The following is a 23,792-nucleotide window of genomic DNA, read 5'->3' on the forward strand; positions in this document are numbered from 1 at the left end:
ATTGTTAAGTAAAAATTGTTAATTCTATTTAAACTGTTTATTTGTTATTTGTTTTTATAAAAAAAGAAATGGGAAGAAGAAAAAACTTGTTTTTGTGTGTGTGTGTGTGTGTGTGTGTGTGTGTGTGTGTGTGTGTGTGTGTGTGTGTGCTAGAAAGCCTATATTTGCATATTTGCACAAATTAACACATGATTGTGCTATCATACACACACATCCAAGGTAATTGAAAAATAAACAAACTATTCACACTTGGCAATTTAATTGCTCCGACAGAAGATGTAAACTTTGGTTGTAGACTTTCCTTGAATTGCGTATAAATTCATGCATATAAGTTCATTGTGGGAACACAAGAAAACAAACTAGTGAAAGTTCCTCTACATTTACAAACACATAATCATTAATGCTACAATAAAGGTCCTGTGGTAAACATCAAACAGGAACCTTGATGGTTAAGGGGGGGGGGGGGGGGGGGTCAACCTGCCTAAATGTGAAATAGAAATGCTCATGTCCCAGCATGAACAATAATAAACAAACACAAAACTATGTACTATTACCTTAAATAAGTTATGTTGTTAACAAACCCTCAAATCATATGAGTTTGGAAACAAGTCACGTGAAGCACAATTAATACATGTAGTCAAACTGTCGAACTCACAGAATGAAACTGAAAGCACTTCATTTGACAAGGACAACAGCTTTTTTGATACACTACCCCGAGAGAGCCCGGACACATTCACGTAAAAAGCGCACCGGTCCATTGATCGCTTGAAGTGACAAGACAGTATACTTACTGAGCTTGTTTTTTTAATTTTTTTAAGACGAGTCGCATTATACTTGTTCGAGTCTAAATATCGGACCCTATTGCTACGATGAAAACACAATAGCGTTTATATAGCTATTCTGACATTACATTCTGTGTTAAAATCGTGTTTTTGTCAGCAACAAGTACCAGAATGGTCCATGTCGTTGATTGCAGACGACGGTTCCCTTTCCGCATGAAGCCACGGAAATAACCGAACATTGAAAAACCCACAGACATGTATTACGGAGAAAACTCGAGATAACCGGATGTTTAGCATTACGTCAATATGCTAGGAATCATATGACGTCATGACGTATCATGCTTGCCTACGTATATTGTATGTTCGAAAGTCTGACTTCTGTTGGGAATTCGCGTGGTGAAGACTGCGGTAAATCTGTAGATGATAAGAGAACAAGGATTGTCTCAGAAGAAACGACTAAATGTTTCAGACCGGTAACTTCATTTCAACATTGCACTATACAATGGACGTTCTATGTGACAGGAGAGTTTGCTGATTTTTTGTTAAACATTGGAGAGATCGTCTGCTAGAATCAGAGATAGGTCGCTTCAGATAGCAGCTTCTGGAAATTTGCAAGGTTTGTTGCCTGTTAAAGAACTGGATTTTACACGTAATGTATGTCATGTACAGTAAGCAACAACAAAAACACACACAAAGCAAATGGCATCATCTGTCGACTAGTCACAGAAACAAACCTGGCGAGGTATGCGTGTACTTTATACACGTGGAAGAAACCGGAACCATGCGTCTTTGTTATTGACAATATGCTTTTGGATATTGAGAAAAATGGCCGACTTTCGCAGCATTATGCTTTGATGATCGGAAGAGACCATCCAATCACAGCCCCCGAATTCCCCCACGTGTTCATCAGAATAGCTATATATCTATATCTTTTTGGATTCAGGAAATGATAGAGAATAAGGTCGGATCATTTTTTGATCAATCACTGAAATTTTAATTTAAACTAAAATGTTTAGATTGTATATGTCCAACTCACTAATTAATTTTTAAGCTTCCAAGCTGACATCCAGTTTGATAGCCAGGACTTCGTCGAAGATTACATGACCAAATGTCAATCAATTTGATCAAAATATGAAGGCGTGACAGTGCCGCCTCATCTTTCACTAAAAGCCGGATATGACGTTCTCAAAGACATTTATCAGAAAAAGGTAAAAACAGTCTGGGGATATCATCTGGAAGAATTTGTACGTAAAATTTCACGAAGATCGGTCCATTGGTCTTTTCTGAATCGCTCTACACACACACACACACTCACCACCACCCTCGTCTCGATTCCCAGTCTGTGTTAAAACATTTAGTCAAAACTTGACTAAATGTAAAAAGTAAACAAGGTTTACATCCCTTTTCATCTGACATCAAACACGAGATCATTCAATTTGGTTGTGCTGTTCATTTACTAAATAAAGACTGTCTACTCCAAAAGCAATAATCATTCAAATACAAGCAAATTATCAGGGCTCCAACAGAAGAAAAAGCAAACATTCTTGAAAAGTAAGGGGGTGCAGAAAAAAGTTGCAATTGCATACAAACCTGAGCACATTTATAGGTTTCTCATTGTAACATTTCTCGGAAAGTGGCAAATTCACAGAAAAGTAGGAGCCCTGCATAATGAGTAGCAGGAGGTCACGTTCATTTTGAATTTATTTTTTGTCTGCAGTAAGAACAGAAATATTGAAACCAAAGCAGATACAGTCACACAAAAATCTCCAAACCTAGAATCACTGGATCAAGATATTTTTGACGGAACTGCAGAATCAACACAGCTTTTACATGAAAGATGTCATTTGTATGGCCATTTGTAAAGTCTGCAATCTCTCCCCAAAGCTTCAGTTAAAATAACTTACAGGTTAAAAACAAACTTCATAAATTATTGCCTGAAAAATATACATGCACGCTCATCCAGTTTTCTAAATTTAAGCCCTGGGCTTTTCCATATTCACATGAGTAATGCTCAAAATCACTCAAACTTGTGGAGCGTACCCGCGCTTCACACTTACAGGGCCACTTGCTACAGAAAATGTGACCATCATCCAAATGGAGGCGTTTTGTGCACGACCATTTTCTAATCGCCCCACCACATCGGCAGCCTTTTCCGTCTTTGGAGGCATTCTAACTTAAAGAAGGAGAAACAATCAACAAAAGCGAAATGCAGTCCAAACTCCCCATGCAGCCACCTCTCACAAGCAGCCACCTCTCACAAGCAGCCACCTCTCACAAGCAGCCACCTCTCACAAGCAGCCACCTCTCACAAGCAGCCACCTCTCACAAGCAAGCACCTGTCCACAAGGACCACTCCCAGGGATCCCAGACATTGGTTTCTATATAGTTCACCTTTGCATAGCAAGCACTTTTATTGGGTCCCTTGGGTGGTGGTGATAGCCAGGTACGCCTGTACAAAGTTGGCCTCTTCGCTGGAAGCCTTCCAATCACAGATGAGAGGGACCCATCAGCACAACAATTCCCAGTCTCCACAAATGCAACTTGAACAGTTAAAGGACAAAAGCAACGACTACCTGCACAATTAAAACACTTGCACAGCAAGATCAAATTTCAATTTTGGACATTTCATTCACTCCCTGATGTGTTATGTCATCAATCAGCAAGTGATTATTGTCTTAATTCTTCAGTTCAAACATAAAGTTCAAACTAATCACAGAGCAATTGCAATGGCATACATACAAAGATTTCATTTGTTTCTCAGTCCTCATCAACTTGTTAGAATGTAGGTGTGTGAAAAAGAGTAGGATAAGATAGAGGCAGTGGAAACGATGATAGGAATATTTGCTATAAAAAAAAAAGCCAATTAATTCACAAATTTAAAAAAAATTGATAAAATATGGGACTTTCATATTCTGCTGCTCTAAGTCAAAAACATAAAGAATTGCGTAAGATAAAAGAGTGCACTGACCAATATTGCCATTAAGGTAGATTCACTTCATGATCAACAAGGAGAAAGAGAGTAACAAATCACAACCTCCACCGACTTGCGCACAATCCTGTTCATAGCTTTTGCTCTGGGGACTTTGAACTTGGGGATTTGCTGCCATCTCTGGTCGGGGAGGTGCTGTTTTTCCTTGGTTTTCCCGCAGGGGAAGGTGAACGTCTTTTATTCTTATGTGAAGAAGCTGCATCCTTTTTCGCCTCCATTTCTTTGTCAATTCGCGCATGTTCCTTTTCTACAAGCTCTCGCAGTTCATCCTAAGTGTAAAAGTAAGAAAGGAAACAATTATAAACATGTTAACTACAAGATAGTTGAATTATATATCCAAAAAGTGTCACACTAAAGTTGCTTTCAGTGAATGTCCCTCCTAACCACCACATTGTCACAAGTATAAAACAGTCATTGTCATAATTAGAAAACAGTCATTGTCACAAGTATAAAACAGTCATTGTCACAAGTATAAAACAGTCATTGTCACAAGTATAAAACAGTCATTGTCACAAGTATAAAACAGTCATTGTCATAATTAGAAAACAGTCATTGTCACAAGTATAAAACAGTCATTGTCACAAGTATAAAACAGTCATTGTCACAAGTAGACAACAGTCATTGTCACAAGTGGAAAACAGTCATTGTTACAAGTAGAAAACAGTCATTGTCACAAGTGGAAAACAGTCATTGTTACAAGTAGAAAACAGTCATCGTTACAAGTAGAAAACAGTCATTGTCACAAGTAGAAAACAGTCATTGTTACAAGTAGAAAACAGTCATTGTTACAAGTAGAAAACAGTCATTGTTACAAGTATAAAACAGTCATTGTTACAAGTAGAAAACAGTCATTGTTACAAGTAGAAAACAGTCATTGTCACAAGTAGAAAACAGTCATTGTCACAAGTAGAAAACAGTCATTGTCACAAGTAGAAAACAGTCATTGTCACAAGTATAAAACAGTCATTGTTACAAGTGGAAAACAGTCATTGTCACAAGTATAAAACAGTCATTGTCACAAGTATAAAACAGTCATTGTCACAAGTAGAAAACAGTCATTGTTAAAAGTATAAAACAGTCATTGTTACAAGTGGAAAACAGTCTTTGTTACAAGTATAAAACAGTCATTGTTACAAGTATAAAACAGTCATTGTCACAAGTATAAAACAGTCATCGTTACAAGTGGAAAACAGTCATTGTCACAAGTGGAAAACAGTCATCGTTACAAGTAGAAAACAGTCATCGTTACAAGTGGAAAACAGTCATTGTCACAAGTAGAAAACAGTCATTGTCACAAGTAGAAAACAGTCATTGTCACAAGTAGAAAACAGTCATTGTTACAAGTAGAAAACAGTCATTGTTACAAGTAGAAAACAGTCATTGTTACAAGTAGAAAACAGTCATTGTCACAAGTAGAAAACAGTCATTGTCACAAGTAGAAAACAGTCATTGTTACAAGTAGAAAACAGTCATTGTTACAAGTAGAAAACAGTCATTGTCACAAGTAGAAAACAGTCATTGTTACAAGTGGAAAACAGTCATTGTCACAAGTAGAAAACAGTCATTGTCACAAGTAGAAAACAGTCATTGTCACAAGTATAAAACAGTCATTGTCACAAGTAGAAAACAGTCATTGTCACAAGTAGAAAACAGTCATTGTCACAAGTAGAAAACAGTCATTGTCACAAGTAGAAAACAGTCATTGTCACAAGTAGAAAACAGTCATTGTCACAAGTATAAAACAGTCATCGTTACAAGTGGACAACAGTCATCGTTACAAGTAGAAAACAGTCATTGTCACAAGTAGAAAACAGTCATTGTCACAAGTATAAAACAGTCATTGTTACAAGTAGAAAACAGTCATTGTTACAAGTAGAAAACAGTCATTGTCACAAGTAGAAAACAGTCATTGTTACAAGTAGAAAACAGTCATTGTCACAAGTAGAAAACAGTCATTGTTACAAGTAGAAAACAGTCATTGTTACAAGTAGAAAACAGTCATTGTCACAAGTAGAAAACAGTCATTGTTACAAGTAGAAAACAGTCATTGTTACAAGTAGAAAACAGTCATTGTCACAAGTAGAAAACAGTCATTGTTACAAGTAGAAAACAGTCATTGTCACAAGTAGAAAAGTCATTGTTACAAGTAGAAAACAGTCATTGTCACAAGTAGAAAACAGTCATTGTCACAAGTAGAAAACAGTCATTGTCACAAGTAGAAAACAGTCATTGTTACAAGTAGAAAACAGTCATTGTTACAAGTAGAAAACAGTCATTGTCACAAGTAGAAAACAGTCATTGTCACAAGTAGAAAACAGTCATTGTCACAAGTAGAAAACAGTCATTGTCACAAGTATAAAAGTCATTGTCACAAGTAGAAAACAGTCATTGTCACAAGTAGAAAACAGTCATTGTCACAAGTAGAAAACAGTCATTGTCACAAGTAGAAAACAGTCATTGTCACAAGTAGAAAACAGTCATTGTTACAAGTATAAAACAGTCATTGTCACAAGTAGAAAACAGTCATTGTCACAAGTAGAAAACAGTCATTGTCACAAGTAGAAAACAGTCATTGTCACAAGTAGAAAACAGTCATTGTCACAAGTAGAAAACAGTCATTTTTTTCATTTTTTTTCATTTCATTTTCATTACTTTATTGTCCCATCGCTGGGAAATTCGGGTCGCTTCCTCCCAGTGGAAAGCTAGCAGCAACGGAGTCGCGCTAGCCAGGTGTCTGCGTGTTTAGGTGTATTCAGCCACCTGCACTTATGGCAGAATGACCAAGGTCTTTTACGTGCCATTGTGATGACACGGGGGTGGGACATGGCTTCCGTCTCTGGGTCTGTACATAAAGTTGACCCGTGTCCGTCCCGGCCCGAATTCGATCCTGCGACCTTCCGATCACAAGTCCAGTGCTCTACCAACTGAGCTACCGGGCCATTGTCACAAGTATAAAACAGTCATTGTCACAAGTATAAAACAGTCATTGTCACAAGTAGAAAACAGTCATTGTCATAATTAGAAAACAGTCATTGTCACAAGTATAAAACAGTCATTGTCACAAGTATAAAACAGTCATTGTCACAAGTAGAAAACAGTCATTGTCACAAGTAGAAAACAGTCATTGTCACAAGTATAAAACAGTCATTGTCACAAGTATAAAACAGTCATTGTTACAAGTGGAAAACAGTCATTGTCACAAGTAGAAAACAGTCATTGTCATAATTAGAAAACAGTCATTGTCACAAGTATAAAACAGTCATTGTCACAAGTATAAAACAGTCATTGTCACAAGTATAAAACAGTCATTGTCACAAGTAGACAACAGTCATTGTCACAAGTGGAAAACAGTCATTGTTACAAGTATAAAACAGTCATTGTTACAAGTGGAAAACAGTCATTGTCACAAGTATAAAACAGTCATTGTCACAAGTATAAAACAGTCATTGTCACAAGTATAAAACAGTCATTGTCACAAGTGGAAAACAGTCATTGTTACAAGTAGAAAACAGTCATTGTTACAAGTGGAAAACAGTCTTTGTCACAAGTGGAAAACAGTCATTGTTACAAGTAGAAAACAGTCATTGTCACAAGTGGAAAACAGTCATTGTCACAAGTATAAAACAGTCATTGTTACAAGTAGAAAACAGTCATTGTCACAAGTAGAAAACAGTCATTGTCACAAGCAAAAAACAGTCTTTGTCACAAGTACAAAACAGTCATTGTCCCCAGTACAAAACAGTATAATTGTCACAAGTACAAAACAGTCTTTGTCACAAGTACAAAACAGTATAATTGTCACAAGTACAAAACAGTCTATGTCACAAGTACAAAACAGTATAATAATTGTCACAAGTACAAAACAGTCTTTGTCACAAGTACAAAACAGTCTTTGTCACAAGTACAAAACAGTATAATAATTGTCACAAGTACAAAACAGTCTTTGTCACAAGTACAAAACAGTATAATAATTGTCACAAGTACAAAACAGTCTTTGTCACAAGTACAAAACAGTATAATAATTGTCACAAGTACAAAACAGTATAATAATTGTCACAAGTACAAAACAGTCAGAATTTTGAAGGTCTTAAAAGGGGGGTTCCTCTGTAAAATAATGTCTTCCAACTCACCCCCCATCCAAGCAAGTCTGCCATAGCAGAACAGCCCGTGTCACATGTTGCTTGCTGGTAGACATCCCTGTGGAAACACATGAAAAACAGGAATGAACTTAGTGGTGTAAGTTGATAAAACAAAGTGACGGGCGCAATGGCCCAGTGGATAAGACGCGGGCATACCAAGTGGAAGCTCCTGGATTCGAATCCCGGCCACTCCTGGTGGGTTAAGACTTAAGGGTGGAGATTTTTCCGATCTCCCAGGTCAACTTATGTGCAGGCCTGCTAGTGCCTTATGCCCCTTTGTGTGTACACACAAGCACAAGACCAAGTGCGCACGGAAAAGGTCCTGTAATCCATGTTAGAGTTCGGCGGGTTATAGAAACATGAAAATACCAAGCATGCATCCCCCGAAAACGGCGTATGGCTGCCTAAATGGCAGGGTAAAAATGGTCATACACGTAAAAACCGTGGGAGTTTCACCCCATAAACGAAGAAGAAAAAGAAGATAAAACAAATGGGAAACATTATCTGCTTCCATAAAGAAACTAAGACAAAAGACAAAAAAGTAAATGCAAACTAAATTATGTCCCTTGCATCAAACAGCGCATAACCTTCTCACTGGTATTTATTTCGTCTATCTTACTTTATCATCCTTCATCAACTCTCAGATGACACTGTATTTCATCTATCCCATCTCAAATCCATGAGACAGAACCACGTACAACTGCTCTTAAAGACTAATGCTTCTTCTTCTTCAGTGTTCCAGAATTTTTCTGGTTACGTGTGAGCTCGTTTGCCCATTTGGGTTCCCCACACAATACTCTGAGAGCATAGTCAGCTCACTGCGCTTTCTTTGAGTAGGCATGCTGGGTATTTTCGTGTTTCCATAACCCACCAAACTCCGACATGGATTAAAGGATCTTTTCCGTGCGCACTTGGTCTTGAGCTTGCGTGTACACACGAAGGGGGTTAAGTCACTAGCAGGTCTGCACATAAGTTGACCTGGGAGATCGGAAAAATCTCCATTTTTAACCCACCAGGCGGCAGCGACCGGGATTCGAACTCACCACTTCCCGATTAGGAGGCCGACGTCTTACCAACACGCCACTGTGCCCGTCAGACTAATGCAAAGCAGCAAGTGCCTTACTCCATCTGACTTCAACTACTTCACATTCAAACAGTGTAACTCAACAAACATTCATCAAACAGTTAATTACACAACAACCAATTTCAAGACAGTACATTGTAGAATCCCCCTTTAAAGAGCACCTATAATTTAAGACTACCTTCTTCTTTGAAGACCTAGCTTTCTCATATTTTCAGTGTGTAACATCGTTAAGTTTACCCCCATTCTAAATCTCTCTCCATTTAAATTAAGACCTGATTTTCTCAGATATTTTGTAGTTCTTAAAAAAGGGTTCCACGGAAACATACCTGACGTTGTCTTCAGCGTCAAACCTGAAGCCTCCACCTCCACCCATCAGCATAGCCATCATGTCATCCTGATAAACACAAAAGTTCAAATGATTCTAAAAATCAGTCTCCCAACTGTCAACAAGCATTCAAGAAAAGAAGGTATAAAAATCCATTGCCTTTACGCTTGCTCTTGCTGTTGCATTAAATACTAGAGCTACTGTCTAGTGTCGGCAGTCAGGTAAAACGCCTAATCTCCGCTAAAAATTTGCCATAATTTCAGCAGAGGTGGTAAACATTTTCAAAGTGGGAGGAGAGTTGACTTCTAAGGACTGCCTCCAAACTTCAGAAATTGCTAACACTTTTGTGACCATCTGGCAAATTTCCAAAAGAAAAAATCCCAGTAACAGCCCTGAATGAATCTTTTACATCCTTACGGTGTGAGTGTTTGTATTCAGCAAGACGTTTGGTTATATAAGAATTGTATTAGTAAGTACATGTATTTTAATGTTAATAATGTTGTAGTGTTCCGTTTGTCTTCATGTTCATGCGACACCACTGTAATTTCTCAGATTTGAAATAATAAAGTTAATTTGATTTGATTAAGTATATCATAATATGCCTTCAATAAAAGAAGAGGATAATGAGGATTTGTATTAACTTTTGCATGTCTCAAAGTGCACATAACATTTTCAGAGGCAGCAAATTTACATTCACCAAAAATCAAGACCAGCTGGGACATTTGGATTCCAGGACATCTCAGCTAGACTAGACAGAGGAACACTTCAATATTCAAATGAACTTATCACAGCTATTCCCAGTCTCTACAAAGTGTTAATTGTGAATAACAAATCATGCACACAAGAGGGGTCACACTTACTACTGTACACTACATAAGTTAGGATACTACTTGGAGTGAGAACTTAACGCTCATGTTACCTCACGCAAAGATGCTTCCATTTGTGCCAGCCTCTAGGGCCTACACACACTGATCACACAAAACCTTATCTGTTAACTATAAGAAGCAAAACCTTTGAGAGAAAAGCTCATCACCTCTGGCGTTGTCTTCTCAAGGTTGATATACAGACGTGGTATGGACCGTGAAACTCTAGACAACAAAGAAAACTAGGAAAATAAAATTAACCTCAATCCTGATAACTTCACCACAAATATAGAACTTTCAAACATACAAAAGACACTCCCTAGTGGGGTGCCTTTCCAAATGCAATTTCTTAACTGGGTAAAATCGTTGTGCAAATTAAAAGGAGTAAAATAAAATTAATGCAACTTCAATGCTATTAGTGCCAAAAAAAAAGGATACTATCAAACTGGGAAAAAAACACCTGAGCAGAACATGGACATAGACAATAATTAAACATCATGCATATATTTCTAATCTAAACCAAAAATCTCACTTTTCAACCAAACAGTAAACAAACCAGTCTAAAGTTGCAAAACACCAAAAAGCATGACAGTGTTTGCATAGATTGGAAATTTCTGGTATTTTACCCGTTTTTATGAGGAAGTACCAAACAAAATTTGACAAAAGGTTGGTCCAACACATTCTGATCGCACCTCACCGTTTTTTATTTTATTTTTACATTAGCACCTGTAGAGCACCTGCTATAATATTTATACCTCAGTTTGACTGGTTTCCATGAACAATTGACCTGTTCTTGTGGAATGCAATTTTCTGGAATTCTAGTGTATATAATATAATGTAATAGATTACATCATGTGATCACTGGCATTAGCCAGGTAACCTTGTGAACTTACCTGTTGGCAAGGGAGGCAAACGGCTGTACAACAAGTGATGTCCCCATGATTATCAGGAGATCACACTGTTTCATGTCCTGCACATTTTTTTTCATTTTTTAATATATATTATACATATAATAAATTATATTATCATAATAAACTAATCAGTCAATCAATCAATCAATCATTATCTTGCTTTCTTTCTCCATCTCTCCCTCTCTCATCCTCGTAAAATAGAATAAACAATAAATTGTCTTGTCTCTTTCTCAAGCTCTTGTACGTGAATGTCTTTTCTTTGGTTATCAAGCATCACATTCCTTAAAATAACTCTGTTTTTGACATCTTCACTCAAGCAACGTTGGCAGTTTGCTTGTACATGTATCAGGTGGGGGGGGGGGGGGGGGGGGGGGGGGGGGGGGGGGGGTTTCATACTTTTCAAAAGAACAAATTCTAAATATTTTCATGTGTGGCTGTTGCATTTAATTTTCAGTGGTAAAATAAAAATACTCGAGCATGTCAACAACATTTTAAACCAGATAGATTTTTGTTTCAATTGTCTGTGGCACTTATCATTTTACTTTGGGAAGAAAAACTGCTTCCAGAAGGTGCATCCACGCTTGTGTTGGGATTTTTTTCTGACTTCTTATGGAACATGTAAGAAATGTCCTACCTTTGCTACACATTCAGAAAAGCGGTCCGGAAGACTCTCCCCAAAGAATACAATATCTGTGAGAGAAAAACAACAATGAAACACACACTTCAAGTTACATTAAAAAAACAACCACACCATTATAATCATCAGCACAGACGGGTAAAAACGCAAAACAAACAAACAAGCAGTGGAGTTGTAAATAATGACATTGTATGCATGAGATTGGAGGTTGCTTTCATAAGTCACTCAACTTTACACACATTCTTGTTTTTGTTTCCTGTAAAACTTGTCTGGACGGGGCACACAGAGTCCTAAACACAGAGGAACCTGTTAATAATATCCATCCCATATAAGGACCAAGCAAACCTTCATGTACAGTCAAACCAATTACGAAAAGAAACCCCAGCACCCAAGAATATTCAGCTGAGGAAAGGAACGAAAATGAAAGGAAGTGTGAGATGCTCTAACACCACACAATTTATTATTTGTTCACGCTGATTTAATATGTGGGAAAACATTGTGATACAAAAAGCGTGCACACAAAAAACAACTGTACCTGGCTTGATAACACCTACACAGTCCTCTTCTGTACACGTTGGTATTTCATCAGCAAAGATTTTTTCTGTAAAAAGAACCCATATATAATATATAATGCATTATCAAGAAAAAAGAGTAACTGGTAAAAAAGGACACAATCAACAAATATCCAAAGCTGAGATGTCACTATATGTATGTGCAAAAACATACCCTGGTACCCACCAAGCACAGTTCCAAATCACACTGCAGACAATCTCAGGAATGAGATCATAAAGTTATAACAAACCACACAAAAAGCCTGAAAGCATTTTTAGACTCTCTACGTTTTAAGACATTATTTTCTCAGATATTTGGAGGACTTATAACGGGAGGGGAGGGGGTCCACTGTATGTATATCCAAGCAAAACCAATGTTACCTTTCATCCAAGGCAAGGAATACTCAGCACCACACTCCAAGCAATGTGACGTCTGGAATGTTCCGTGAGCTTCTACAAGTTTATCTAGGGGAAGAGCGGATACCCTTTCCAGTGTGTCGATATTCTGTGAACACACCAACAGAAACCTGCAGTCATAGCAAATGATATTTGAAACTAAATGCCTATTTATTGGAAGATCACATTTACAGTCAGCAAGAATCCAAAAGTGCAAAACCATCTGGTCTAATATAAGGCTTGTTATGACGCAAACCCACCTACACACACAAATTTACTTGTAAGTATTTGAATACAAACATTAGCAATCCTATTTTCGCCAAATAGACATCAATTTCTTTGCTCTTCTTTTCTTGCTTCAGTTTTAAAGAGATATTACATTATCCTACATACGTGAGAGAGACACCCGTGAGATAATAATCGTTCAAATCACACGTGTGTAAATGAGGTCATGTCAAGCAAGTCTGGCAGGGACCTGTTTTTCCACTGCTTATTATGCCTAAGTCACCGAGACAAACGTCATTGACATTATAGAAACAAAAATTGCGCTCGCTAATTACCCTCGATGAATCTTTAGAACTAACACGTCACGCCACACTTTCAGAGTGACGTTTCTTTGCTTTGACGTAATAGATTGCACGAGGCTTTAGAAGAGATCGAGGTTCCAAAAACAAGCGTCTTCAATTTAGCTGCCTCGACTGCAAGATATTTTCAGTAAAATACACATAAGTACAGAATGTAGGATAAACAGAATACTACATGGCTTGCTGTGTCATACCAGATTTACACTGGTTGCTTTTTCAAATAGTGAACAGCTCGCTTTCGCTCGCAGTTCAATATTTTAAAAAACCACTCGTGTAAATCTGGTACTACACAGCAAGCCATGTAGTATTCTCTATTTAGGTTATCAATAAATGGGCAAACGTCCAACTTTGATTAAAAACGACATCTTTCAAGTCAGCTTTGGCAGGACACTGCGGTTATAAGTATACCTGGGTGTAATGTCGAAGCAGAAGTCCCTTTTCGTTCAGCAGTTTGATAAAGTAATGGCATATGGTCGGCTGCAGAGAGGAAAGAAAATTTCATTCAACAGTGCAGTTTTAAATCGGTGGCCAAGTTCATAAATTGCTACATTGGAATTCCCCTGATATGATAACCTCCCCGATAGGACCTTGTTTTCTCAGATTTTCCGTTCTTTCTTTCTTTCTTTATTTGGTGTTTAACGTCGTTTTCAACCACGAAGGTTATATCGCGACGGGGAAAGGGGGGAGATGGGATAGAGCCACTTGTCAATTGTTTCTTGTTCACAAAAGCACAAATCAAAAATTTGCTCCAGGGGGTTGCAACGTAGTACAATATATGACCTTACTGGGAGAATGCAAGTTTCAAGTACAAAAGACTTAACATTTCTTACATACTGCTTGACTAAAATCTTTACAAACATGGACTATATTCTATAGAATCCGTTAGTCGCCTCTTACGACATGCTGGGGAGCATCAGGTAAATTCTTCCCCCTAACCCGCGGGGGGTAGATTTTCCGTTCATGACCTTAGATTTTTGGAGGCCTCAAAACAAGGGTTTGACTGTATAAGACTAAATATTATTGAATCTACACTACTCACAAAAAGTTAAGGATCACTATGAGAAAACAGGTGCTCAATAAAATCAGTTCGCTACTGTTATTTATTTCTCAGTCAAACCAAATTGTTATGAATTCTTGTTCAGCTGTAAGTGGGCGATTTTGTGTTAGTGGGAAAATTGCACGGGAGTCTCTACTACTGAGCTTGGTAGCAAAAGAAAAAGCGGAAACTTGCGAAAAAGGACCTTGTTTTGGACCGTTCAGCCCGAACACATTGCACAAGCCACATGGAAAAACCATGATGCACCTGCAAGCACTGCTGTTTATGTGTGATATGCTGTCACTTGCTTGGCTTTTTGAAAAGACGTACCACCAGTATTAGGCATTATCTGACAATGCCTCCACGACGAAAATTGAACGAGTTTGAGAGGGGACGAGCTGTTGCATGGTTCCAAGATGATGTCCCCAAGCGAGAAGTGGCCAGGCGACTTCACGTGTCCATCTCGGTCATTGTCAGACTGATTCAACATTTCACAGCCACTGGGAGGGTCCAGGAAAGACGCAGACTTGGGCGACCAAAGAAGACAACTCCACGTGAAGATCGTCTCATTGAACGACTAGCCTTGCAAACAAGAACAGCCTCTTCCAGCATTATTCGAGGGCAGCTGAGGGTGGCTACTAACACCAACATCCAGCAGACCATACGGAATCGCCTTCATGGGTTTAACCTCCGTTCTCGTCGCCCAGCTGTACGGCCACGCTTAACTCCAGCCCATAGGGCAGCACGCCGCGCCTTCTGCAGACGTCACGTGAGGTGGACACGTCAGCAATGGTCCCAGGTCCTGTTCAGTGATGAATCACGCTTCACCCTGAACCACAACGACGACCGACTGTGGGTCTGGAGGCGCCAAGGGGAACGCTACATTGACGCCACTGTCCAAGAAAAGGTGGCCTTTGGTGGAGATTCTGTAATGGTCTGGGGGGCCTTCAGCCTTCACCACAGAACACCCTTGTTTCATGTACAGGGTAACCTGACTGGCCTCCGATACCGGGATGAGATCCTTCGACCGCTGGCTGTACCTACACTGCAGCAGATGGGACCGCAGGCTGTCTACCAGGATGACAACGCTCGCCCTCACAGGGCAAGGGTGGTCAACGACTTCCTGCAGCAGTCTGGAGTCAACAGAATGGAGTGGCCAGCATGCAGTCCCGATCTCAACCCGACTGAGAACCTCTGGGATGAGTTGGATCGCAAAGTGAGGAGCAACCACCCCCCCTCCCAGGGATGTCCAACACCTCTACCAGATGCTGCAGGCTGAGTGGCAGGCGCTTCCACAGAGGATCTTCACCACCCTGGTCAACTCAATGAGGACTCGCTGCGTCGAGTGACAGAACAGCCAGGGCGGTTACACACATTACTGAACTTTTGGGAGCATCTGAATGCCATGTCTTGTGATTTCAACGACTTTGTGAAATTAAATTTCGATACGTACACACTTTGATAAAATGTACAGACCAAACGATTGCTCGAAATTGAAGGAAATGTTGTATCGTTATCACTAAAGCATTGAATTAAACGTTTGCCAAATACCAACGCATTGGCTTTCTTATTTGGAAAGTTATGAATTTGTGTGCAAGTGATCCTTAACTTTTTGTGAGTAGCTTACGTAAAGCAAGGGGTTGACTGTATAAGACTAAATATTATTGAATCTACTTAAAACAAGGGGTTGACTGTATAAGACTAAATATGATTGAATCTACTTAAAACAAGGGTTTGACTGTATAAGACTAAATATGATTGAATCTACTTAAAACAAGGGTTTGACTGTATAAGACTAAATATGATTGAATCTACTTAAATCCTGACAGCACAGAGACAGGCACACAAAAATTCACTTACCCGCATGTGCACTCACATGTATGTTCACAAGCACATTTGCAGACAAGACATACTCACACACTCTCACACATTTTCAGATAGACAGACAGACTCATCATTCACAGACACTTAACCACAACACAACACAAAACACACACACAATGACACACAACACAACACAAAACACACACACAATGACACACAACACAAACACACAATGACACACAACACAAAACACACACAATGACACACAACACAACACAACACAAAATGACACACACACACAACACACACAATGACACACAACACAATACAAAACACACACACATGCACAAACACACACACACACAATGACACACAACACAACACAAAACACACACACATGCACAAACACACACAAACACACCACAAAACACACACACACAATGACACACAACACAACACACACACACACACACACAATGACAAACATCCAACACAAAACACACAATGACACACACACATGCACAAACACACACAATGACGCACAACACAACACAAAACACACACACACAATGACACACAACACAACACAAAACACACACACAATGACACACAACACAACACAAAACACACAATGACACACACACACAATGACACACACAACACAACACAAAACACACAATGACACACAACACAACACAAAACACACACACACAATGACACACACACATGCACAAACACACAATACAAAAAACACACACAATGACACACAACACAACACAACACAAAATGACACACAACACGACACACACAATGACACACACACATGCACAAACACACACAATACAAAACACACACACAATGACACACACCACAACACAAAACACACACAATGACACACAACACGAGTGACGACACACACACACACAATGACACACACACATGCACAAACACACACACACAATGACACACACACATGCACAAACACACACAATGACACACACACACAATGACACACAACACATGCACAAACACACACACACAATGACACACACACAAAACACACACACACTCTCCCTTTCCTTTAAAATTAGTTTAGAAACACATATAAAAAAATGGGTTGACCTTGAATGAGCCTGGGTACAACTCCTTGGCCAGAACAAAGAATGGCTTTGGGTTTCCCTGGAAAAAAAAGTATGTAGCACCATAAGAACAATACTAATGCTTGTTAAATGTAGAAGTATAACATCTACACTTCCAAAATGGCAATCAGCTTAAAAAAAATACGAACAATAGAAAAGCTGTATGTCAGCAGTGCTAATGCTATACATCTGCCCAAAGATACTCTATTTCTCTTTGCGTTCAGTTGTCAAACATTTCTGAGTTAAATGTGGTATCCCTCATTTTGACCAAGGCTGAATGTCAAAAGGTATATTTTACTTATTTCATTTGTTTTGCTGAGAAAAAAATTCTCATTTCAAATCACTCTCTCGCTCCCTCTTTGATCTCAACCTCATATAACTATTTTACCTCTCTCTCTCCCCCTCCCTCTGTCTCTCCCTCTCACGCCCCCTCTCTCTCTCTCTCTCTCTCTCTCTCTCTCTCTCTCCCTCTCACTCTCTGACCTTGAAGAAATCTATCATAAAGATGGCCTGTGGGTGAGGAAGGTTATACTGATGCAGGTTGTCATAGAGACCTGTGCCAGGAGAGCGAAAGTCAGGGATCCCAGCAGCTAATAGAAAGAAATATGCATGACGATGATGTACATGTGATGAAAGAATGAACAGGTAGCAACTGTGGAGCAGTAACAATTGTAACATTTGGACTCATGAACGAATTGCCCCTTTCTTTAAGCTGATCATTGAGCTTTCCAATCAAATCAAATTAAAGGCACAGTAAGCCTCCTGTAAACCATCACAGATACTGTCAGGCTTTTACACATAGTACAAACACCCTTTCATTTAAACACTCACCGCTTGAGAACATCATAGGTGCCCTCTGTAAAGAGCGAGCAATTTTTAAAGAATTTATTTTTGTGTGGTTTATCTTACCCCTGAGCCATCGTGAACCAGTGTGACCCAGTTTCCTTTTTTTCACAATGTAGTCGTCAGTTTGTGATTTCAATGCGACTCGCTGTAAGCTTATCTGCAACAGCACGTTATTATGTACCTCTGAATCTAAACGCAACAAACGGCTGCGATTCACACGAACTCTAGTGATGGCTTTTGACCGTCGTCTGCTACGAGAACCACGACCTTGCGTGATCCTGCTTCCGGGCTTTTCTTTTTGCAAACTTTCAAATTGTACTGATCTTGTCTTGATAAAAAAAGAATTCTTTTATGATTTAAGAATGTTTGTGTAAGAAGCTGTCAATTTATTATTTAGATTTTAAAAGTTAGGTCTAGCGCCAAAACGCACCGTCCGATTGTCTGAACAGATTAAAATCAATTCTTTGAAAATTGCTCGCTCTTTACCTAGGACGTTCTCAAGCGGTGAGTGTTTAAACGAAAGGGTGTGTGTACTGTGTGTATAAGCCTGACAGTATCTGTGATGGTTTACAGGAGGCGTACTGTGCCTTTAACTTTATTATCTTCTCCATAGTTCATTTAATTTGATTTGATTTGACTGTAAAGCTCCATGATCAGCTTAAAAAGGGCATTTCAACATTCTGTTCATGAGCCAAAATGTAAAAATCATGTCTTCAGTATTTCTTCTGATGTTGGATAGCCAGAGATGACCACCTGTCATTTTACTGTGCCTGGAAATACAAAGAAAGCTTTTGGTGCAGTCGAACCTTCCTTGGCAACTACCTCTATAAATGACCACCATGAAGGAATCCTTCTCTATATCATTCGCCTTTCAAAAGTAACCACCTGTCTTCAAGGACTATTTTAGGTTGATCTCTCGGGTGGTCGTTATAGACATGTTTGACTGTATTTGTTTGTCCCAATGATGTTCTTACTATGCCTGGCTAAAACCTGTCCACAACTGGGCAAAGTCGACTACATGAAATACATATACTTCGCAAAGCTGGCCGCAAAAAGCTTTAGCACTGAATTTTCGGTCAAAAAAACTTCGCAAAGTCTTCGTGAAGTCGACTTCGGGCTGAATTCAGGACCACCTTGATAGCTAACTGGATTTAGCAAAACCAGCCTTCGCAATCAACCAAGGAACAAACGAATGCAACTCACAGGTAGAAATTCCAGCGCCGACCATGGTGATGATGTTTTTGCACTTTCCGCTGCGCATGTAGCGACAGACGCCCTCGAAAGTGACCTCCTCCAGTACCTGGGGTACCTCCTCCTTCTCCTTGTCATCCAAGTGGAACGCCCGCGTCATGAACTGCTGCAGCTTCTCCATCACTGAGCTGTCCTTTTCTTCGTCTGCAGCTACAAACAATAAAATAATATAAATAGAAGCACACAGCTGTGAACTGCATATTGGATTCGCCAATATAAGCTATGTGCTTGAGTACGAATCCCAAATGCCAGATATTGTATATAATATGAGTCATTATGTCACGATAATAACATTGAATAATGTTTTGTTTAAACCGAAACTGCATATACCGCGTAGAATATGCTTATTCTGGGTTTAGATTTGTTTCAAGTTTTAACAGTTCTGGTCTTTTGCGTATCCTTTACTTTGGGCGATTGGTAGGATAATACCTTTTATCTTGATCTGTGTGTGTGTATGTGTGGGTGTATGTGTGTGTGTGTTCTTTTCTTCAATGTCAGATTTGGGAGTTTAATCAGCTTTTGACTAGACCAAAAAAGCAAAGTATTCTCTCTCTCTCTCTCTCTCTCTCTCTCTCTCTCTCTCTCTCTCTCTCTCTCTCTCTCTCTCTCTCTCTCTCTCTCTCTCTCTCTCTCTCTCTCTCTCTTTCAAGGTTGCCTAGGTATTTCACAAATACTCAAACACATAGCTTCAAGCTTGATGGGGTCCATATGAGTTACAAAACACAAGATTTACACACACACACACAGCAAGCACTATCAATGGTAATGTATTCAGGTTATGGCCATCATCCAAAGCTGAAGCACAGTAGTGAGTCTGCCAGCAATTACCGTGGCAGCAGAGCAACTCCACAGAGTTTTGACACTGGGAGAAAACCCCACGAGAATCATTTGCCTTCCATCAATATTAACAGTGTCCTAGAGGTAGACAGTTACCTCATCCCTGGGATGCCGACCAAACCGTTAACCATGCAGGTTTCTGACTTGGCTCAGTATCCTAATGAAAAGAACTAGCATGGGACAGCTAGGGTACAATGGTGGCAAATTATGCACAAATCTTTGGTCATTACTGAGTTTGACTGCCACTCCCCCCCCCCCCCCCCCCCCCCGACACACACTTCTTCATAACTCATAACTCATAACATTTTATTGATCCAACAAAGGAAATTAAATTGGTCATCAGCACATATAGGTCATTAATTAATAATTATAAAAGAATAAGAGAAGAAAATTCATAAAACCCATGATATCTAAAGTAATATATGTACAACTACAATACCCTTTTTTCTTGCACACATGACACACCGACACACCAACACACATGCATACATACCTACATACATACATACATACATACATTCCATGTTAAAGTGTAGTTAAGAACATCACAGTAAGTATATCATTGTTTGGATTAACAGATAAGTTTTTATGTAAATGATGATAACAACAATCCATAATTAACGCTATTGCACTACCAAAAGAAGAGACCAACCAAACACATAAAACCAATCCCAGTAATCATCATCAGTTATCACAGGTATCACAGTAGATTAGCCATCAGGTAGTTAGACTCAATTGGGCAAAGTATAGTGTCAACACCATCACAACAGTGCTAAAGCTCATTATCACAGCACTAGTTATGTTCCTCATCACACACACCCCTCCCCACCCCACCCCTTACGCACCCCACCCCTTACAATTAACTCTCCAAGGGTGTAGGTTTGTAAATAACTTAGTAGGGCCGGTGGAAAGTTCAAGTTGCTTGAGACGACACATTTAGGGTAATGGTTTACACTTCACATACAGGACAAGAAATACTTTAGAATTTGCAAGGAAACTGAAACCAAAATAATCTTGTTTGTCTGTGTGTGCGTCGGTGTGTGTGTGTGTGTGTGTGTGTGTGTGTGTGTGTGTGTGTGTGTGTGTATGAGAGAGAGAGAGCTTTAAAAATCTGCAAATAAAATTGGCAAAAACATCTCATGCCTGTTTTAAATACAAAGGGAAAATCACCATGCTATGTCTCACTCACCGGCACCTTCACTCTCAGCAGGAGATGATTGCTGTTTGCTACTGGTGGCTGTGCGACTAGAACCCTCTCCCACCTGCACAAAATGACAATCATTTTAATAACTGATGTCTACAACACAGATGAAGGTAAATTTACACAGGTTATGAACATACATCCTGAAAAAGCTTGCTTTCTTTCTTTCTTTATTTGGTGTTTAACGTCGTTTTCAACCACGAAGGTTATATCGCGACGGGGAAAGGGGGGAGATGGGATAGAGCCACTTGTCAATTGTTTCTTGTTCACAAAAGCACTAATCAAACATTTGCTCCAGGGGCTTGCAACGTAGTACAATGTATTACCTTACTGGGAGAATGCAAGTTTCCAGTACAAAGGACTTAACATTTCTTACATACTGCTTGACTAAAATTAAATCTGTACAAAAATGGACTATATTCTATATTACAAGAAACACTCAACAAGAGTAAAAAGAGGAACAGAATCCGTTAGTCGCCTCTTACGACATGCTGGGGAGCATCGGGTAAATTCTTCCCCCTAACCCGCGGGGGGTCCTGAAAAAGCAATGTCCTGAATTGGGAGGTCTTAAAAAGTGGGTTCAACTATGATATGATTAGGCCAAAAAAAAATATAGGTGTGGTTAAAGTAACATAGCCAAAAACAATAGGGTAGGAAGGTAGGCAATCACTTTTTTTTTTTAAACTTTTTTTGGGACCAACACTTTATTATAATCATATCACATGAAAAAATTACTTTTACATTGATAATTGACATTTATCTGCTCATGTCTATAATGTTTCATTCGGTGCGGTAGGGGGTGAACTTCAAGCATATATACTGCTGGGTACAATGTTTATTGTTTTCAGGTGGTTCTTGTTTTCAAGTAGCATACATGTGTCAAGACCGGCATGGTTGGCCTAGTGGTAAGGCGTCCGCCCCGATATCGGGAGGTCGTGGGTTCGAACCCCGGCCGGGTCATACCTAAGACTTTAAAATTGGCAATCTAGTGGCTGCTTCGCCTGGCGTCTGGCATTATGGGGTTAGTGCTAGGACTGGTTGGTCCGGTGTCAGAATAATGTGACTGGGTGAGACATGAAGCCTGTGCTGCGACTTCTGTCTTGTGTGTGGCGCACGTTATATGTCAAAGCAGCACCGCCCTGATATGGCCCTTCGTGGTCGGCTGGGCGTTAAGCAAACAAACAAACAAACAAACATGTGTCAAGCTCTTCATTTTTGTTGTCTTTTTGTTTACCATAATTTACATAATATAGTGGCACATGTCCCAGCAGTGTCATGCCCCTCTAATGAGAACACCTCCCATGAAAGGACACCTTCTATAATCTATTGTCCCTCTTTCAATACCTGTCATAAAAGGCACCTGGACACTAAATAATTTGACTGATCACAAGGTATCCTTTCATTGCAAGTACCACTGTAACTTTGTCCTCACATGGCTCTTACTTTACATTATTTCATAGTATTATCTATTTAACAACAACAAAAACAAAACAACAAAAACTTGAACTTGCTGTACCATGCATTTATCATGTCATGTCATCACCATGTAACTAAAACTGGATCTCATACACAGTTGAACCCAGCCCCCTTTCAAGGCCTCAACAAATGTAAGAAAAGCAGGTCTCAAAAATTTATGGAGTCTTAAAATGTAGGTAAATTTAAAGAGGTTATGAATAGGACATCTGTAAAATCAAGGTCTTACAAACTTGGACAGGGCGAAGTCTCAAATTAAAGGGGGGTTCTTCCTTCTTTATATTTCAATCTGATCATTCAGTGATTCACAGGAGAGAGAATGCCTAACATAGATTGCATTTTTCTGACCAACCAGCTGATCATCTCACCCGCTCTCTCCCTCCGTCTCCTGGTATTGATCTTTTTTCCTTACCCATTCATATGCTTTACATCTAATTTTTGACATTTCTGGTAAGAAAATGGACCTGGAAGAAATCAACTTAACACAAGTCAAATGGTTTTGCCTGCAGAAACCATCTCACTTACAATAAACCCTGATGCATGTGTACTGCACTTCTGTGCACCTCTAACACGACCACAAACAGTAATTGCATGACTCATTTAGACTTCACTAGGTCAAGAGAAAAGTGACAGAAAAAAAGGAGTCCATTGCACAAAATACCTCATCTTTTGATGATGATGGTGACGGATTCTCTGACATTTTGAACACTCGGAGCGGAACAGACTTTCTGCAGAAAGGCTAACACATGTCAGGCCGACAGCTACAAGTGTTCAGACGCTGAACCCAAGACTGAGTTGATCAGCTGAAACTGTTCTGTGGATAAAGCTAGACCGGAAGAAAATTACATTAGGGGAGGCAACTCCTTTTCTCTCGAGGCGCGATTGAAAAAAATCGTCATTGTTCTTCCCGTCTCCACTACTTTT

At 39.4% G+C, this 23,792-nt stretch overlaps 1 protein-coding gene across 2 annotated transcripts; it reads right to left on the reverse strand.

Moving 5' to 3' along the window:
- Positions 1-242: 242 nt before the first annotated feature.
- Positions 243-23,721, reverse strand: LOC138952888 (NAD-dependent protein deacetylase sirtuin-2-like). 2 transcript variants are annotated; one of them, XR_011451450.1, is made up of 15 exons: positions 23,530-23,721; positions 21,384-21,456; positions 19,310-19,507; positions 17,744-17,850; positions 17,244-17,300; positions 13,670-13,738; positions 12,663-12,786; positions 12,266-12,331; positions 11,728-11,783; positions 11,076-11,152; positions 10,353-10,407; positions 9,321-9,388; positions 7,902-7,968; positions 3,068-4,040; positions 243-3,016 (listed from the first exon to the last, which is right to left on the reverse strand). XR_011451450.1 is itself a non-coding variant. In XM_070324638.1 (14 exons), exons 1-14 carry the CDS (start codon positions 23,566-23,568, stop codon positions 3,843-3,845), a joined length of 1,254 nt encoding a protein of 417 aa, XP_070180739.1. In that variant the 5' UTR covers positions 23,569-23,721; the 3' UTR covers positions 243-3,842. The 2 variants fall into 2 exon arrangements, 1 of the variants encoding a protein (XP_070180739.1); XM_070324638.1 differs by having other exon boundaries at positions 243-4,040.
- Between the last annotated feature and the right edge of the window lie 71 nt (positions 23,722-23,792).

This window comes from Littorina saxatilis, linkage group LG17 (assembly GCF_037325665.1).
Source record: "Littorina saxatilis isolate snail1 linkage group LG17, US_GU_Lsax_2.0, whole genome shotgun sequence".
In the NCBI taxonomy this organism is placed as follows: Eukaryota; Metazoa; Mollusca; class Gastropoda; order Littorinimorpha; family Littorinidae; genus Littorina; species Littorina saxatilis.

What these genes read in the sequence shown, in the direction of transcription:
- LOC138952888 (XM_070324638.1), bottom strand. Translation starts at nt 23,568, where the DNA reads ATGTCAGAGAATCCGTCACCATCATCATCAAAAGATGAG. An exon ending in TGCTGAGAGTGAAGGTGCCG is followed by an intron (nt 19,508 to 21,383) that starts GTGAGTGAGACA and finishes TATTGTTTGTAG; the next exon opens with CTGCAGACGAAGAAAAGGAC. An exon ending in TGCTTCGACATTACACCCAG is followed by an intron (nt 12,787 to 13,669) that starts GTATACTTATAA and finishes GTGTGTTCACAG; the next exon opens with AATATCGACACACTGGAAAG.